General features: G+C 37.7%; 1 protein-coding gene across 3 annotated transcripts in view; it reads right to left on the minus strand.

Moving 5' to 3' along the window:
- The window catches only part of KYNU (kynureninase), a 146,681-nt gene that overhangs the window by 76,623 nt on the left and 49,694 nt on the right, over window positions 1–20,364 (minus strand). For all 3 annotated transcript variants that reach the window (XM_030801228.1, XM_030801229.1, XM_030801230.1), the window contains 3 exons: window positions 4,656–4,717; window positions 3,254–3,325; window positions 1,827–1,901 (listed from right to left, as the gene is read on the minus strand). In XM_030801228.1, coding sequence (XP_030657088.1) covers window positions 1,827–1,901; window positions 3,254–3,325; window positions 4,656–4,717 — 209 coding nt within the window. The remainder of the gene's footprint in view (window positions 1–1,826; window positions 1,902–3,253; window positions 3,326–4,655; window positions 4,718–20,364) is intronic.

The following is a 20,364-nucleotide window of genomic DNA, read 5'->3' on the forward strand; positions in this document are numbered from 1 at the left end:
GGCTGGAGTGCAATGGTACAATCTTGGCTCACCACAACCTCTGCCTCCCGGGTTCAAGTGATTCTCCTGCCTCAGCCTCCCGAGTAGCTGGGATTACAGGCATGTGCCACCACATCTGACTAATTTTGTATTTTTAGTAGAGATGGGGTTTCTCCATGTTGGTCAGGCTGGTCTTGAACTCCCGACCTCAGGTGATCTGCTTGTCTCAGCCTCCCAAAGTGCTGGGATTACAGGCGTGAGCCACTGCACCCAGCCATGAATTTTCTCCAGTGCTGTCTGACATGATTTTGAGGTCAATGCATCATTAATTACATTAATATTTGGGGGAAGCTCATTAAGATATTATCCTATAGTTTACTTTTAATTTTAATTATCTTGGTATTTGCCAATTACTCTGCTCCATGTTAAGAGAGTACGTGTGTGTGTGTGAGTTTGTACATGTGTGGGTGTGAAATACACTCTCTACTAGAAGAGGCCAGGAATTTGTTTACAAAATGGGCATCAATAAAAATTGGCATCCCAATATTAATGGGATTGTTATTAAAATATCTGAATTATTAAGTGAAGTGTACTTTATATAAAGAAAAGAATTTCATTAATTGTAAGTAAAATTAATAACTTGGCAATCCAAAACTCTTTATTCTTAAAATAATCTAATAAGGTTTACCCACCATAATTTCCAATAAAGTGGTAAGGAAAATATTATAGATATTAATGCTTAATTTATATCTTAAAAAATCAGTACTAAGCACATAAGAAATACATTTCTCGATGACAGGATATGGCCCTCTCTCATGTTGACTTGTTCTAGGTAATGCTCAACAGCGGTCCCAAGATTATGAGTAACTCGTGAAACTCCACAATATTGGTCACTTATGTGATTATTAGCAGCTATATTCATTTTTGCTAGAAATTAACAATTTATATCCTCTCATGTGAGAACTTTTTATTCCATTAATTTATTGCATGTTGGCAAATGGAAGTGAATAGAGTACATCTTTAATTTATTCAAAGTAATTCTGGGTTGAAAGAAGTAATTGTCCGAACAATGACTAGTGGCCTGGGAGCATCTTATGTGAAACTTAAAATTTATTCTGTATGATTCGCCTAGTGACAAATTACACAGGCTGCAGGGTTTAAATGTCAAAGTCTGTGAGCCTTATATCTCTATTATTGTAAAGTACACATTTAGATCTTAGGTCAAGCCTGATTAGACACATGCTTTTGTTATCTGTTTAAATATAAAGGAGTCTCAGAGAATAAAGTAACTTTCCCAAAGTCACATACCCAGTAAACTGGAGAGTCTGAGATTTCACTGGAAATATTAGCCAGACTGTAAAGCCCAAGCTCTTCCCATTATATCACATCCCTTTCTCCACTATCCTAGTCTAAACACAAAGAAAATGTTTGATACTTAGAATAAGAGGGGACATGAAAGATAGTCACGATTCCATTTCAACAAATAATTCTGGTCTTTAGCAGGATTTTAATGGCACCCATGGGCATGACGTTTGAAATTGAAAATGATATACTAAATTTGTCACCCTTTTCCCATCCCATTGAAGAATATGGCAGACTCCAGTGGTATTAACAGAAAAATAGTTTGCTTGCCATATGGCTAGCCCTTGAAAAATGAAAATAAATACACATCTGAGTTATTCTCTATTTTAAGCAAAATGATCTAATAGTAACAGAAGTATAGCTCCTTCATGCTTTCTTGAAAGTTCCATTAAAGTAATGAAGATTTTAATAAACTTTTGAGGAAAATGAAGAAAAAAATCAATATTAAACAAAGCATGATGAATATTTCTTTCTTTCTCATATACCTCTCTTGGCTTTATCATCCGCATACTTTCTTCAGTGTTAAGTCCGTGAAGTTGTAGTTGTGACTCAATAGCATACTAAAAAGGAAAGATGATGTATTTATCAAATCAAGCTGAGAGCACAGAAGTACACTGAAATAACAAATAATAAAGTAAAAATAAAGGCATATTATTATATTAAATCCAAGGTGAAGGTTAAAACACCTAAACAAAATACACAACAGAGAAGAACCGCTTAATAAAATTCACATATAGAATTCTGAACATTCTTTGAGATAGATGAAAACAGAGGGATCTCCTTGACTTAAGGAATTATAAGAGATTTTAGAATAAGAAATTAAATCTAAGTCAAAACCAGAATTTGGAAAATAAGCAAAGTGAATAGTAGGGACTTGTCATGCTTGAACATAGGATAGAGAAATAGCTTACCCTAGGAAGAGTAAGTTAGCTAAAAAAAGGCATTAAGAAGTTTACTTCATTAAGAGTACCAGATATGTATGCGGATAAGCAACCACATCGACCTGGAATCTTTTGTAGATATTAGGATTTTGATCCATTTTAGTAAGATATTAGGGTTTTATTCCTTTTGGCATAATTACTTGCCCTAAAATTACAAGGGCTAGAATAATAGACAGCAATGATGTAGAGAAATAAAGTTTCTCTAACACCAAAACTAAAATATAAAATGTACTTTCAAAATTAATTAATTATTTATTATTTACTTTATAGAGACGAGGTCTCACTATATTGCCCAGGCTGGCCTCAAACTCCTGGGCTCAAGTGTTCCTGCCTTGGTTTCCTGAAGTGTTGAGATTGCAGGAGTGAGCCACTGTGCCCAGACTTACAATGTACTTTTATTTGTGTTTGTGTCTGAAACCATTAAATTTCTTATCAAGTAATAATAAACATCTCATCATCAAGTAAAGTAATGTGACTTTTTTTTAGTAAATCACAAGAAATATTTTTAATCTCTAATAAATAATATTTTGATAATAATGGGCCAACATTTATGCTAGCATGCTATGGAAACAAACTGAACAAATAAAAGTTTATATTCCTATTCTATTTAGCTAACGGGTTAAGCACTGGGGTTTGTATTGATTTGATTTCATAAAATAAAAGAGCAACAAGAATTAATAAAACATTTATAACTGTACTTGATTTAGACCAGTGGTTTCCTCAGTGTCTTTAAAAAGACTAATAAATCAATGTTCCTATTCCATCCTCTCTTCCCTTAACACGTGTTTTACTTTAACAAAAGAAATAAAGCTATAATCTATTAAAAAAATTTAATCAAAAGCATTTGACAGACCTTTTTATTGTAAGATTGCTTGGAAAAACCTAGTGAGTAAACATTCAAGTCAGGCAAATGATAACGCTGCTCTAGGAAGAGTAGAAAGAACATAAATACAATTTGAAGAAGTCCTTACATGATCAGAAGGGAAGGCTTTGGCTTCTAGAAGAATTTTATATCGTTTTGGTGTAGGCTTAAAAAATGATAACTGCAATAAAATGGATTTATTGAGAAAGCATTAATGCACAATTTATACATTTGTTCATTTTATGTCACACTTTCATTTTGTAATCTCCAGTATTTTAAAGACATTAATTAACTCAACATCTTAAGTGTTTGTCAGGGCTACCTTTTCAATTAGCTGTGTTTCCAGTGAATTGCAAAGAGAAAGAAGATATTGGCTCAATTTGCTTATCAATGAAACAGCAAACTCGGGGGAAAATGTGAATGAGATAACGAATCCTCAAACTTTACTTATATATTAATTGATGAAACTTAAAAGTCTGATGATTAACAACAAAAAAAGATGTTAATTGAAAAATTATCTTCCCAAAGCATTTCATGGTAATATTGACGGCATGACACTGAAATGGTCTATGTATGTCTTATTTGTATTGACAGTAGCTCATTTGTTCAGTGAAGCTCTTTAATTTCTCCACATATTTCCTAGAGAGTGATACTGACAATAATAACAACGAAGATGATAGCTACTGTCAACTGAGTGTTGATCACTGGCCAGGGTACGAAAGCAATTTTCACGTATTATTACATTTAATTATCATGCAGATCTTTGAGGTAGATATTATTTTTCTCATTTTTACAAAGGAAAATACTAAGACTTAGAGATGCCAAAAGCCTTTTTCAACCTCAAATAGTCATTATGTAATTTAGCTGGGAGTCAAATCCCAGCTAAATATCTGAACTTGTAGACATGTTTCCAAAACATACTTAAAAAAATGAAGTCAAGATTCTTCAAAGCATTGGGCAGTCACCATTAACACAATATCCCAAATAGATAATAGATTTGACACTTTAAGGTAAAACTGTTTATTGAGTAAGATGTAAGAATTACCTTAAACACATTAACTCATTTAAGGTACTAGACCCCTTTTTAAAAATTTAATTCTCCAAGTCTTTTTTAACCTATATTAATATACAAAAGTATATTGATCCACTAACTCACTCTGCTGAAGCTATTGGAAAATTGTCTTTCCATAAAGCTCAGTGCTTTGCTAGCATTATACATCACTGTTTTGTAGGCTTGCATGTAGTTTGCCTATTTACCCATTATGGCTCTTATTCTTTATTTTCCCAGACAAGAACTGTTCATTATTCTAAAGCTCTTCTCAAGAGTCAACTCTTCCATGATTAGGAAGAAGCTATTATATCATGGTCCAGCATTTCCTAGTAAAAATGAAAATAACCTCACAATTTATTTTTAAATAAGTAAACCGCCAGAAGCTCATGAATTAAAGATAGAAAAACATCAGATTCTGTAAATGAATGTGTTCTAAACATTAGTGGGAAAGAAAACTTACCATTAGAAGATGTAAATTTACAGTCAAAGCATTCATTAGGGCTATTTCTTTCTCATTGGCTCCTGTAAAATAAACATATCATAATTTAGATGTTTCTATTATGTCTAAAGATACTGAAAAAACAAAGTAGGAAGGTTTCATTCAATCATTCTTCATGTCTTTAGAGATAAGGGCATATTTGAGGTGTCATCACAAAGAAATGGAAGTTTTCCCATTTGACTCATTTTATCAAATGATATCTGGACTTAGATGCACATAGCTAGCTAAAATTATATTTCTTTTATGATGTAGTAAATAACAACAAAATAATGAAGCATTTGCTTTTGCCTGTAAACTAAAAATGATATATCCTATTATCAGCTCGATTGTCAAATTCCCAAGGAGCATATTTTTGTGGTAAGTATATCTTCAAAGGAATCTAAAAAGATATTAAGGCCAATTACATTTTTAAAGTTCGTTGTTTCCAACATCAAATTAAAATGCACCTTTTACAAAAGGAGGCAAACTTTGTGAATCATAACTCACTGTTATTACAGTGAAATATATAACAAGACAAAACAGCTGCATAGCAAAGTATGACCCAAATAGCTCTGACATGTATTCATACACACTGAGATGAAAGATAATATAGACATGTATTATCTGATGAGAAAATATGCAAAAGTAAGATATCCACTACATAATTATTAATATAATCTGATCTAATTCCTGCTAACAAGGGTTTTGACACTAGAAACCAACCCAGAGACAGAGAATACATTGGTTACTTAAGAATTCAAAGCATAATCACAACAATAATAATACCTTCCATGTTTTGAGTTCTTATGATGTTTCTTCAAGGCAATTAGACCTGTGTAATAGAAATTATGCCCCTTTACTGTCACTGAGAAAAATGAGATGTGTACCTTAATGTTTTAAGGCTGAACTAGATGTTAGAGAAAATGTGTAACACAAATCCTACATTTTGTATCCAGAGGGATATTTCTGAGGGAGTCCCATTTTAAAAGAATAGACAGTACATAGAATAAATCTAATAGGCAGATTCCAGGATAAGTTCACTAGAGGGGAGAAGCCATGTAGATAAGTATATAATTTAAGAATTTATATTTCAACATAGCCATTTAAGGAAGGGCCTATATCTTTATTGGGTCAAGGAAAACTTCTTGTTGCATTTGCCACATAGATTTATTCATTTGACAGACAAGGTTGATGAACAAGTGGTGGATGTTAAAAGATGTATCTCTGATCATTGTAAGGTGAATAATATCTAACATCAAGGGGCAATAAGAAAAATCTCACTGTATATTCCTAGAACTAAATAAAATTTGTCTTAGATATACTAAGATATGAATATAAGCTTATGTTGCATATAGTGACATGCCTTCTTCTCCATGTTTCAAAGACAAGATTTCTTTGAAATATGGTTTAAAAAATACTGCCATCTTCATTATATTTGTTTCCCTACATTATTGTGGAGGCTAAAGCAACTCTATATTGGGTGTTAATCTGCCATGTTGACTTCTGGGTAACCCTTATTCTGGGAATGCCTTTAAGATTTCTATTTTAACTACTGCTACCATAAATCCTGCCCTTAGGCAGATTCACATAGCATTCTTGCCTTTCCCTGAGAGGTTGACTTCAATTATTCCACACAATCCTTCCCTATGTTTTACATATAAGTCATACGCGATGGGTAATGGTGCGGGGGGATTCACTATCTAATCTTGTTGTTGCCAGTTGCCAGGACATCATGACTTCTGTTTCTCACTCCCTATTAAATGTTTCTTCCTGAGAAACTAGATTTGTCAGTCTCTTTCTTGGGCCTTTCAGCTTCCTCCGATTTGGGGGATAGGTTTGCATAAACCTGTCGACCACAGAACAATTATAGTGTGAATTTTTACTGCTATTTCTAAAACAAACACTATCTAAAGTAACTTGATCTTACTCTTGACTCCCTGTTATTTGCACACATCTTTTTGGAAAACCATTTATTTAAAAAAAAATGGCAGCGTGAGTGGAAGGAGGAAAGAAAAAGTAATATGAAGAAAAATATAGAATTAGTAGAAAGAGAAGCATTTTAAAGAATAAAGTGGGGAGAAAATAAAAGAAAAAATAATTATCACAAATAAAATCAAGAAATGGAAGAGGCAGGAAAAAGGAGGCTTTCTGTAGAAGTTCAGACATTCCATTTTTGCTTAAATATTATATTCTGATTAAAATGGATATAATGGTAGGCTGAGGCAGGAGGAATGCTTGAACCCAAGTGTTCAAGATGGGCCTGAGCAACATAGTGAGATTCTGTCTCTGTAAACAGTTTTTAAAAATGAGCCAGGTGTAGTGGCATGCTCCTATAGTTCCAGCTACTCTGGAGGCTGAGACAGGAAGAGTGCTTGAGGTTTCAGTGAACTATAAATTGCACCACTGCACTCCACACACTAGCCTGGGTGACAGAGTGAGAACCTGCATCTAAAAAAAAGCAAAAATAAAAACAAAGAAAGAAATAAGAAAATAAACAAAAAAAAAAACAAATAAAAAGAAAAAGAAAAACATAAATGAAAAAAGAAAATTAGAATATAGGCTGGGTGCGATGGCTTACATCTCTAATCCCAACACTTTGGGAGGCCAAGATGGGTGGATGGTTTGAGCTCAGGAGTTCAAGACCAGCCTGGGCAACACGGTGAGACTCTGTCTCTACTAAAAATACAAAAAACAGCTGGATGTGGTGGTGCATGCCTGCGTTCCCAGCTACTTGGGAGGCTGAGTTGGAGGATCACTTGAGCCTGGGGAAGGTGGCGGGTCAGGAGAGGTAGCAGTACACTCCAGCCAGGGTGACAGAGGGAGATTCTGTCTCAAAAAACAAAAACAAACGAACAAAACACGATACAGATTCCTGGACATTTTGGTTCTCCAAACAATACAGTGTTCATTTTGAATCACCTAAAATTTTTCTTGCTTGGGAATGTGATGCACCTACACACACGTTCCCCTCCAGATGTGCTGGGCAGAATTAAACTACACTTATACTTGGTATAGAGCTTCCCTTATCTCACTTTCAATGGCCTCCTCACACTTGGGCCAATTCTTTGTAAATAATCCCTTCCTGATTTGAACAATTTGTCTGTACACATATACAAACATTATTGTACAATGGACCACTTTAAATTAAACTTAACTGAGCACATCACAAAATGCAATCTTCATCTGCTACTGACCTTTGTCCAAGGACAGGGTTAGTCCAACATGCAAGAATGTGTACACTTATAACTGGGGGTGGTGCAAACAGTAAAGTTTCAAAACATTAACAGAAGTGTTTACTACAAACATGACCTAAAGGCACTAAAGAATTTAGTGTTCTTAACATCAAAGAGCTACAACAGACTGATTTTTAGTGTACAGGCATACTTTGTTTCATTGCACTTCATTGTTTTTTGTTTTATTTTGTCACTCAGGTTGGAGTACAGAGGCATGATCACAGCTCACTGCAAACTCTGCCTCCCAAAGTCAAACAATCCTTCTACCTCAGTTACACGACATCCAGCTAATTTTTTGTATTTTTGGTAGAGACAGGGTTTTACCATGTCCAGGCTGGTCTCAAACTCCTGAGCTCAGGCTATCTTCCTGCCTTGGCCTCCCAAAGTGCTGAGGGGATTATAGGCATAGGCCGCCACACCTAGCCTTTTGTTTGTTTGTTTTTTAAACAAACTGTAGGTCTGTGGCAACCCTCCATCAACTGATCTTATCAGTGCCATTTTTCCAAAAGAATGTGCTCACCTCATGTCTCTGTATCACATTTTGATAATTCTTACAATATTTCAAACTTTATTATTATTATTTCTGTGATCAATGATCTTTGCTGTTAATACTGTAATTATTTTGGCATGCTACAAACCACATTCATATAAGACAGAGTACTTAATCAATAAACGTTGTGTGTTCTGGCTGCTCCACTGATCAGCCCTTCCCCCATTTCTCTCCCACTTCTCCAGCCTCCCTGTTCCCTGAGACTCAACATTGAAAATAAGCCAATCAATAACCCTACAATGGCCTTTAAGTGTTCAAGTGAAAGGAAGTATCACATGCCTGTCACTTTAAATCAAAAGCTGGCCATGATTAAGCTTAGTGAGGAAGAGATCTCAAAAGCTGAGGTAGGCTGAAAGCTAGGTCTCTTGTGCCAAACAGCCAAGTTGTAAATATAAAGAAAATGTTCTTGAAAGAAATTAAAATTGCTACTTCAGTGAACACAAGAATGATAAGAAAGACCAACAGCCTTGATATGGTTTGGCTGTGTCCCCACTCAAATCTTATCTCGAGTGGGAGGGACCTGGCAGGACATAATCATGAGGGCAGGTCTTTCTTATGCTGTCCTCCTGATAGTGAATAAGTCTCATGAGATCTGATGGTTTTAAAAATGGGAGTTTCCCTAAACAAGCTCTCTCTTTGCCTCCTGCCATCCATGTAAGATGTGACTTGCTCCTCCTTGCCTTCTGCCATGATTGTGAGGCTTCCCCAGCCACGTGGAACTGTGAGTTCTCTGGTAAACCTCCTTCCTTTGTAAACTGTCCAGTCTCAGGTATGTCTTTATCAGCAGCATGAAAACAGACTAATACAGTAAATTAGTACCAGTAGAATGGGACACTGCTGAAAAGATACCCAAAAATGTGGAAGCAACTTTGGAACTGGGTAACATGCAGAGGTTGGAATGGTTTGGAGGGCTCACAACAAGACAGGAAAATGTGGGAAAGTTTGGAACTTCCTAGAAACTTGTCAAACGGCTTTGACCAAAATGCTGATAATGATATGGACAATGAAATCCAGGCTGAGGTAGTCTCAGATAGAGATAAGGAACTTGTTGGGAACTGGAGCAAAGGTGACTCATGTTATATTTTAGCAAAGAGACTGGTGACATTCTTCCCCTGCCCTAGAAATGTGTGGAACTTTGAACTTGAGAGGGATTATTTAGGGTATCTGGCAGAAGAAATTTCTAAGCAGCAAAGCATTCAAGATGTGACTTGGGTACTGTTAAAGGCATTCCATTTTAAAAGAGAAACAGAGCATAAAAGTGTGGAAAATTTGCAGCCTGACAACATGATAGAAAAGAAAATCCAAATTTCTGAGGAGAAATTCAAGGTAGCTGCAGAAATTTGCATAAGTAATGAGGAGCAGAATGTTAACCCCCAAGACAATGGGGAAAATGTCTCCAGGGCATGTCAGAGGTCTTCATGGCAGCTCCTCCCATCACAAGCCCAGAGGGCTAGGAGGAAAAAGTGGTTTCATGGGTGGGACCCAGAGCCCACCTGCAGTGTGCAGACTAGGGACTTGGTGCCCTGAGTCCCAGCCACTCCAGCCATGGCTGAAAGGGGCCAAGGTGCAGTTCAGTCCTGACTTCAAAGGGTGCAAGCCTCAAGCCTTGGCAGCTTCCATGTGGCGCTGAGCTTGTGAGTACACAGAAGTCAAGGTTTGGGAACCTCCGCCTAGATTTCAGAAAATGTATGGAAATGCCTGGATGTCCAGGCAGAAGTTTGCTGTCGAGGTGGGGTCCTCATGGAGAACCTCTGCTAGGGTAGTGCAGAAGGGAAATGTGGGGTGTCAGCCCCCACACAGAGTCCCTACTGGGACACCATCTAGAGGAGCTGTGAGAAGAGGGCCACTGTCCTCCAGTCCCCAGAGTGGTAGATCCACTGACAGCTTGCACCATGTGCCCAGAAAAGCCACAGACACTCAACACCAGCCCATGAAGGCAGCTGGGAGTGAGGCTGTACCCTGCAAAGCCACAGGGGTGGAGCTGCCCAAGACCACATGGGAACCCACCTCTTGCATAGCATGACCCAGATGGAGACATGGAATCAAAGATCATTTCAGAGCTTTAAGATTTGACTGCCCCACTGGATTTTGGACTTGCATGGGGCCTGTAGCCCCTTTGTTTTGGCCAATTTCCCCCATTTTGAACAGTTGTATTTACCCAGTGCCTGTACCTCCATTGTATTTAAGAAATAATTAACTTGCCATTTATCTTACAGGATCATAGGCAGAAGGGACCTTCCTTGTCTCAGATGAGACTTTGGACTGTGGACTTTTGAATTAATGCTGAAATGAGTTAAGACTTTGGGGGACTGTTGGAAAGGCATGACTGGTTTTGAAATGTGAGGACATGAGATTTGGGAAGGGCCAAAGGTGGAATGATATGGTTTGGTTGTGTCCCCACCCGAATCTCATCTTGAATTCCCACATGTTGTGGGAGGGACCTGATGGGAAGTAACTGAATCATGAGGGCAGGTCTTTCCTGTGCTGTCCTCCTGATAGTAAATAAGTCTCATGAGATCTGATGGTTTAAAAAAGGGGAGTTCCCTTACACAATCTATCTCTTTGCCTGTCGCCATCCACATAAGATGTGACTCTCTCCTCCTTACCTTCTGCCACTGTCATAAGGCTTCCCCAGCTACGTGCAACTACGAGTTCTCCATTAAATTTCTTTCCTTTGTAAATTGCCCAGTCTTGGGTATGTCTTTATCAGCAGCTAAAAACAGACTAATACAAGCCTTATTGCTGATATGGAGAAAGTTTGAGTGATCTGGTCAGATGATCAAACCAGCCCCAATATTCCATTAGGCCAAAGCCTAAATCAGAGCAAGGCCCCAGTTCTCCTCAATTCTTTGAAGCCTGACAGGTAAGGAAGATGTAAAAGAAAAGTGTGAAACTAGCACAGGTTGGCTCATAAGGTTTAAGGAAAGAAACTTAGAAGTTCAAGGTGGACATAGGTCCCAGGAAGAGGAGTACATAGCATAGGAGCCAGGCAGTGACCAGGGCACAGCAGTGCCACACCCTGCATAGGGTCCAGGTGAACTTGTGTATCATGAAATGCAGATCCTTTTATTGATGATTTCTTCAGTGGACACAATTATTAGATCTTAAAAATCTGGTCATTTCAATTGAGAAAACAGAGGCAACTACTCTTTGTAAATAAAGAGGCATCCAGGCCTGGCTTGGAGGACCCAATGATACAAGAAATTTTGAAGAGCAGTCTCTCAACAGGGCATCATGACAGCAGCAAACTGAACCCTGCTTTTTTCAGCCTATAGCTATACTGCGTTTCATGATGCCCATGGTATTTCTGTAGATGATGCCAGCAAAAGGGAGAAAGTCCATGGTTTTACCCCAGGTTTCTTATATACTTACATATAATTATAGCACACAGCATTATCAGCAGAAATGCAAACTGTAATCATTGCCAAAGAGTATATTACTAGGGGAAGGAGTAATTGCTTCTTCAATCTTCTTTGGAATAATCCCTCATTTGGGCCCAAATGAAGTATTCCCAGGATAACCTTTGGATGAAAAAAACCTGACCTATCATCTTTCTCAACCAAGTCAATGGAATGAATGTTTTTGCATTCCGAAGTTTTGGGCCCATTCAATGGATCAAGGTAATGAGCAAGAAAGGCAATGTCATGGACCATCTCAGAAGAGCTGGGAAAAAGGCTGTTAAAGAAACAGCAATATCCAGGGAAGCGCCGTTTGGGACATTAGCTTTTATTCTGATGCCTTCAACTACTTTTTAAAAAGACACAGTATAGTAAGCTTGAAGAGGAAATCCCATCTGCAATAGAAAAAATGGAATGCTTCTATAACACAGGTGTGTAGTGGCAAGTTCTACGTGAATCTGTCTGGTTCCTACTTGAAAATCTTCCTCTCTCAAGGTTTCAGTTTAGAGAACTCCACTGAAGTTTTCTTGGGAGCCTCAGAGGTGTCTGTGTTAGCAAGATGACTTAAGATTACACATACTGAGGTCATTTCCAGGTTGGTTGTGTCAGGGGTCTGTAAGGCTGACTGGAAAAAGAGCAACAAAAGGATATACTGTTTGATGTTACTCAAAGGAGTTCCTCGGGGAAGGGTGAGGTGAGAATCAGCCCACAAAAGGGTACCATGAAATTACTAATAAACTTGTTTGAAATTGGCTATTTGAAATACAAAAAGTCCAAGGTGAAACAGCAAGTGCTGATGGAGAATCTGCAGCAAGTTACCCAGAAAATCAAGCTAAGAGCATTGATGCAGGCTTCACTAAACAACAGATTTTCGTGTAGATGAATGAGTCTTCTATTGGAAGAAGATGCTACCTAGGACTTTATGGCTAGAAAGGAGGTCTCAGCTACAAACCTTCAAGGGACAGGTAGAATCTTATTCGGGATTAATGTAGCCAATGACTTTAAGTTTAGGCCAATATTTATTTACCATTCAAAAAATCCTAGGGCTCTTAAGAATTATGCTAAATCTACTCTTCCTGTGCTTTATAAGTGAAACGACAAAGCCTGGACAACAGCCCACCTATTTACAGCATGGTTTGCTGAATATGTTAAGCCCACTGTTGAGACCTAATGCTCAGAAAAAAAAATATTTTCAAAACATTCAGTGCTTATTGACAATGCACAGTCACCCAAGAGCTCTGATGGAGATGTACAAGGATATTAAACTTTTCAAGTTTGCTAACACAATATCCATTCTGCAGTCCATGGATCATGGAGTAATTTTGACTTTCAAGTAGTATTCTTTAAGAATAAAATTTGGCAGCTGGGAAGGGTAATCCCAGCACTTTGGGAGGCCTAGGCAGGTGGATTGGTTGAGCTCAGGAGTTTGAGACCAGCCTGAGCAAAATGGTGAAACCCCATTTTTACCAATCATACAAAAATTAGCCAGGCATGGTCGCATGTACTTGTGGTCCCAGGTACTCGGGGGAAGCTGAGGCCGGAGAATTGCTGGAGCCCAAGAAATCAAGGCTGCAGTGAGCTGATTGCACCACTGTATTCCAGCCTGTGTGACAGAGCAAGACTCTATCTCAAAAATAAAAAATAAAAATAAAAAACAAAATAAAAAAATTAAAATTAAAAATTGGAAGAAAGGCCAGGTGCGAGGTGGCTTATGCCTGTAATCCTAGCACTTTGGGAGACCAAAGCATGTGGATCAGCCAAGGTCAGGAGTTTGGGACCAGCCTGGTCAACATGGTGAAACCCCACCTCTACTAAAATTATAAAAATTAGTCAGGGATGGTGGTGCATGCCTGTAATCCCAGCTACTCGGGAGTTTGAGACAGGAGAATCACTTGAACCTGGGAGGCAGAGGTTGCAGTGAGCCGAGACTGCACCACTGCACTCCAGCCTGAGCAACAGAGTGAGCATGCTTTTCAAAAAAAAAAAAAAAAAAAAAAAACATTTTGTGAGGATATTGTTGCTACAGATAGTGATCCCTCTCTGATGGATCTGTGCAAAGTCCGTTGAAAACCTTCTGGAAAGGATCCACCATTCTAGATGCCACTAAGAACATTCATGATTATTGGGAGGAGGTCAAAATATCAACATGAACAGGAATTGGGGAGAAGTTTATTCCAACCCTCATGGATGACTTTGATAGGCTCAAGGCTTCAGGTGGATGAAATAATTGCAGATGTAGTGGAATACCAAGAGAACTAGAATTAGAAGTGGAGCCTGAAGATGTGACTGAACTGTTGCAATCTCATAATAAAACTTCAACAGATGAGGGGTTGCCTCTTATGAAAGTGCAAAGAAAAATGGTTAAGATTTTGAAGATGGTGAAGATGCTGTGAACATTGTTGAAATGACAACAAAAGATTAAAATGTTTCATTAACTTAATTGATAAAGCAGTGGCAGGATTTCAGAGGATTGCTTCAAATTTTGAAAGAAGTTCTACTGTGAGTAAAATACTATCAAATAGCATCACAAGCTACAGAGATTTCTTTCATGAAAGGAAGACTCAATTAACATGGCAAACGTGATTGCTATCTTATTTTAAGAAATTGCCACAGCCACTCCAACCTTCAGGTAACACCATCCCAATTGGTCAGCAGCCATTAACATAGAGGCAAGACACCCCCCATCAGCAAAAAGATTACAGCTCACTGAAGGTTCAGATGATTGTTAGCATTTTTTAGCAATAAAGTATTTTTTAAATTAAGGTATCCACATTGCTTTTTAGATGTAATGCTATTGCATACTTACTGGACTACAGTATAGTGTAAACATAACTTTTATATGTACTGGTTGACCAAAAACTTGTGTGATTCACTTGATTGCAATATTTGCGTTATTGCAGCAGCCTGGAACCAAGCCACAATATCTTTGAGGTATGTCTGTATTTTCAAAAGATTATTTACCTAATTGACCTATCTTTTTTGGTTCAAATTAGATTTCTGAAACCAATATTGTCCTAAGATGTTTCAATATCATCATTTCACTAACAATCTTTTTTTAAAAAGTTAACCAAAGTTTATTCAAGTTGTTTTTCTTCATTCCTTTACTTTTTCCTAATTATTTTGAATTAATGTGGAAACATCAAGAGCTCCAGTTATATGGGGGCAAAATTTTTTAAATGCTTCCAGAGAGCTTAGCAGGTTTTGAAAGGATCTTTACTTTATAAGATCATCTATGACTCACTGCAATAAATGTCAAGATTTAAATCACTTCTGAGATGAGGGTGAGCCAGTATTCTAATCCAAAGAGTGCTTCTCTGCTTATTTATTCTTGTTTATTTATTTATTGAACATCATATTTTTGCTTTACCAGAAGATAAAACTTAGTTAAATGCAAGCAACTGCATTCTGGTCTCAAAGATTGGCAAGCTAATGTTTATGGATCCCTTAAGTATTTCAGCACTTCTAATTATGTGACTTGTATTATTTCAGCATGCATAGCAACTCAATGAGGTAACTACTCTAATTTTCTTCATTTCATAACGAGGAAACTGATGTGCAAAGAGATGAACTAACTGACCAGAAGTCTTGTAGAAGAAAAATAAAATAAGAATGTTCTTTCAGGGTTAAAGCATTGTTTACAGAAAATACTCTGTGTATTTGACTTCAGACCCAGGATCATAACCAACTTCCCTCTGTGTCTTTTTAATCCTAACATAATTTCAAATCTCTTGCAAAGTGGGGATGACAAGGCCCTAAGCTGTTTACCATTGGATAAGAGGGTTCATTACGGGTCTTATAACTGCCATACCATGTTCTGTATATTTTATTAAGCAGATGCAAATGTTATTGTGGATTTGGCTGTAAGGTTTGTAATTAGGCTAAGTCCAAGAACTTTATATTCCATTTTTCAAGTAACAAATTTCAGCAGCCTTTAGAGGTGGCTGGTACATGACTGAGGGTCTGTAACTGTGGGGGGATAGCTTCCAGGGATTATTGCTTCTCTGAGGGTCAGCCACAGATTTCATGAAGCAAATTTATGTTCACATTACACCATTTTTATAATCTTGAATGCATGTAGCTAACCCTGTGTGATTTTTATGTATCCAGGGAGAAGTAAGCTGGATAATAATATTAATATTCTTCAGCAATTTTATTTCTACCATCTTGATGGTAGATTAATGATGACATTAATTATAAGGGAAAGTTATTCCATGTTTTGAAGAATTATTGGCTCACTATAAAATGTTTCATTAATAGTTTTTCTTCTCATCTGAAATTGAATTTTTTCTGTCTATGAATAAATATGGTTGTTTATTATTTCTTTCTCTTCTCTATCCACACTATCAATTTGTACACATAATAATTTTTATTATCCTGTTAACTTCTTTTTAAAATTTTTTATGGTAAAGTAAAGGCTGTGGTTTCAAGAACCTGGAAGATTCAATCACGACCCAAAATATACAACTTGTCTGTTTGCTCATGGCACATTTAGATAACCTGATGTTACAGTAGGTAGTCAGGCAGACATGAGCAGGGCAGGCGTCTTCCTCCCATCACCAGGAATGTCAGGTGATGGTCAGGCAGTTGTTAACTGTCTCCCTAAAATAATAATTGGTTGCAGCCAGTGCCAGGGAAAGACAGTCTCCCAAAAGATAGAAAAAATAACCCTGAAACTGGTGATCAGCAGCTTCCCAATATCTCAGGATTTGGGTGAGTGGGCTCAAGCATGTACATTAAGAGGCAAAATGGCTGAGTTTTAATGTCTCTTATGTGACCTTCTAGGGACATTCAGCTGGTAAGGAAAGAATGCCTCAAGTGAGCATGCACATATCTCCAGTAAACACACTGCATATGCAGCCCCTCCGAAGTGCTACCAGGCCAATGTGCATGAGGACAGCCCACCCCAAGGGAAGAATCAGGGGAGAAGGGACGCAAGCCCCCAGAAGCATGCCAAAATACAAAACCCAAAGTCAAAGGTCAAACCATGCACTTGATCTCTCAAGTTGCCCACTTGGCCCTTTCAAGTGTACTTTACTTCTTTTCATTCCTGCTCTAAAACTTTTTAATAAACTTTCACTCTTGCTCTAAAACTTGCCTCGATCTCTCCTGCCTTACGCCCCTCAGTTGAATTATTTCTTCTAAAGAGGCAAAAATCGAGGTTGCTGCAGACCCATATGGATTTGCTGCTGGTAACACTAGCAAGTAGAAAAAATAAATTTGGCCTTTGCTACTCTTTACTGCAGTTACTATACAATTATTTTAACTATTGCATCATTTAAACCACACTTACTTCCAAAGAGGGTTTCAGATAAATTGTAATACAAAACTATTTGAGGAAGAATGATAGAAAGTAGCAACACAATAAATGCAGATGAGAAACAAATTAGAATTTATTAAATATTTTTGTTACTTCAAACTGGATCAAATTTTTCTCAGAACTTCTTAGTAACCAAGGCAAAACGGGAAGCTGCATGGGGTTTGCAAACAAAACGAACACACACACAAAAACACATTCTAAAAGAGTCTATTTGAGTGAAGTGATACATTTTTCTTTTCTTTTTTTTTTTTTTTTTTTCTGTCACCCAGGCTGTAGTGCAGCAGCATGATCATGGCTCACTGTAGCCTCAAACTCCCAGGTTCCAGCAACTCTCCCACCTCAGCCTTTCGAATACCTGGGACTACAGGCATGCACCACCATGCCTGGCTAATTTTTGTGTATCTGTATTTCTTGCAGAGGTGGAGTTTCACCATGTTGCCCAGGCTGGTCTTGAACTCCTGGGCTCAAGCAATTCTCCTTCCTTAGCTTCCCAAACTGTTGGGATTACAGGCGTGAGCCACTGTGCCTTGTTTATTCATTTTTTCAATTTGACTTAAGGACCATTTCTCTGACTAATAGGTATATAATTTTGGAAGTTAAAAAATTTTGGAGATAATAGTATGATCTGAGAGACCAAAACAGATGCCCCTTTATCGATAAAGATGGATCCAATGGTTCAGGAAACTAAATTACCTTCAGGTCAGGTCACAGGTTCAGGGCCCATCCAGCATGGCAAATCTCTTAAATTCCTGTGGCTCTAAACTCCCTAACCATAGGAGCTATCACACCCTTCCTAACTCTGATTTACAACCAAGACCACTGAAAAGACTTCAAATAAAATGTGACAATGCATTTGTCATATAAGGATTGAGGCTTTGGGAAAGTTATAAATATTTTGTTTATGAAGTTTCAGGTCTACAAAACTCACTTTGCCCATTTTAAGAAATAATTGTTATCGTCTATATCCCACATTATATTTTGGGACCAAACACATCTAATTTAACTAATGCAGCATTCAAAGACAAAAATGCAGAAAACTAAATGAATTTTATCCATAGGTGTGTTATAACAAGAAATATTTGGTTTTTCTTCCCAGTTCAGGGTACAGGGCTCCTAAAACCCTTGGATATTCCAAGTGGTAAAGTATTTTTTGTTATTCATAACAAGCCCCCTTAGATCACAGGAGAGTTGATGCTAATGAAGTGACTTAAGTTGGGGCCCTGAGAGATGTCTCACGACGGGGGGCTGCCCATCAAAAAGACCAAGTGATCAGAGGGAGTAGAGGTGAAACTTTTAGCTCTACCCACTGACCTCCCAGAGGGAGAGGAGGGCTGGGATTGAGCTTTATAAAAACAGTAAGACTCAGAGAGGTTCTGGGCTGATGAACACATCTAAGTACCGAGAGAGAGGCAGGCTCAGAGAAGTCATGGAAGCTCCCCCATTTCCATGCCCTATGCATCTCTTCCTTTGGCTGTTTCTGAGTTGTATCTTTATAATAAACTGGCAAACATAAAGTCAAGTGAAAGTAAAGTTCTGAAAGTGCTCTAGCAAATTATGGAGCCTGCAAAGGGCACTGTGGAAATCCCTGAATTTACAGCTGGTGCATCCAAAGTAAGGGTGGTTTCTAGGATTTTTGACGGGCATCTGAAGTGGGGGCAGTCTTGTGGGCCAGAATATAAATTATATTACTGTGTGGTTTTTCAAAGACAGGCAGAAAACCCCTACAGCTATGGTTGGCAAATTTTCTTTTAAAAATTTAAAATAAGTTTAATCCCTTTAGTTTTCTAAACAAGACTGAATATTTATAGTCTTTCTCTTATTTTTTGTTTTTCCTTAGTAACAATAATGAAAAGTGACAGGTTTGAAATTTCAGTGATCTTTATGTGTCATACATGTATTTATGGGGCAACAAGGCTCTTGGACATTTAATAAGTTGCAATAGAGCTGTAAACTTTTAAATGGTCAAAGGACATCTTTTTGCAGGATTTATTGGCTTCATAAATAAATCTCACTGAATAATATCAATTTACCACTTCCCTGGCTTGTATATAAACATTCTAACTTCTCTTTAGAGGATGATAAATATTAAGAACAAAATAACAGGATTAGAATGCAGTTTATGTTCTGAAAGCAAACTGAATAAAGTGAAAAAAATTTACAGCTAAGAGAAGCATATATTCTCTGGTCAAATTAAATGCAAATTCTTTTTCCAGTTTTTTTGTTTACACATTAGAATACTTGAATGTCTAGAATTGGCTTCTAACAAATGAACACAAATGAAGGATTTATTACACAAATATGTCGCACACTTTTAAATGTAATTCAGGATTGTTCAGAGGAGAATTCCCTCCATCAGAATATGCACTGCTCTAGGTAATTCTGACAGCCTGATCAAGTGCACTGTGTTTTGAGAATCTACTGGTGTGGGAGGAGATTCTCGGTTTTGGCCTTTACTGGATCTGGCTGTCAAAGATTCTGGCCCTGGGTTCCAGACCTAAGCATCCAGGGCTGCCCAGATTAGTCCTGGGGCTTCTTGGGAAAGTCTTTGACTCAAGTCCTACACTGAGCCTGACTCCAAGTGTGCTACTTTCTGATTTCTGACTGTTCCTTTCTTCACCAATGGTTGTAAATTTCTGGTCTATGCAGATTTCTATTTACTTATTTTTAACTGTTGCTATAATGTTTTTGTTTTTCTTCAATCACTTCTCCGTATTTATCATAGAATGGAGAATTTTTGGTTTGTACTCAATCTGTTTTCTTTTTCTTTTCTCTCTCTCTTTTTTTTTTTTTTTTTTTTAATGAGATGGAGTCTTGCTCTGTCACCAGGCTGGAGTGCAGTGGCATAATCTCAGCTCACTGCAACCTCCACCTCCCGGGTTCAAGCGATTCTCCTGCCTCAGCCTCCTGAGTAGCTGGGATTTCAGACACATGCCACCATGCCCGGCTAATTTTTGTATTTTTAGAGAGACAGCAGTTCACCATGTTGGTCAGGCTGGTCTCAAACTCCTGACCTTGTGATCTGCCCACTTCAGCCTCCCAAAGTGCTGGGATTACAGGCATAAGCCACTACTCCCGGCCTCAATCTGTTATCTTAAACTAGAAGTTGATATTCTGATCTACAATATAGTCACACAAAACCAAGAGAAATTGTATAATGTAATGATTAATAATAATTGGTAGGAACTTGAGTTTG

This window comes from Nomascus leucogenys, chromosome 20, assembly GCF_006542625.1.
Source record: "Nomascus leucogenys isolate Asia chromosome 20, Asia_NLE_v1, whole genome shotgun sequence".
NCBI lineage: Eukaryota > Metazoa > Chordata > Mammalia > Primates > Hylobatidae > Nomascus > Nomascus leucogenys.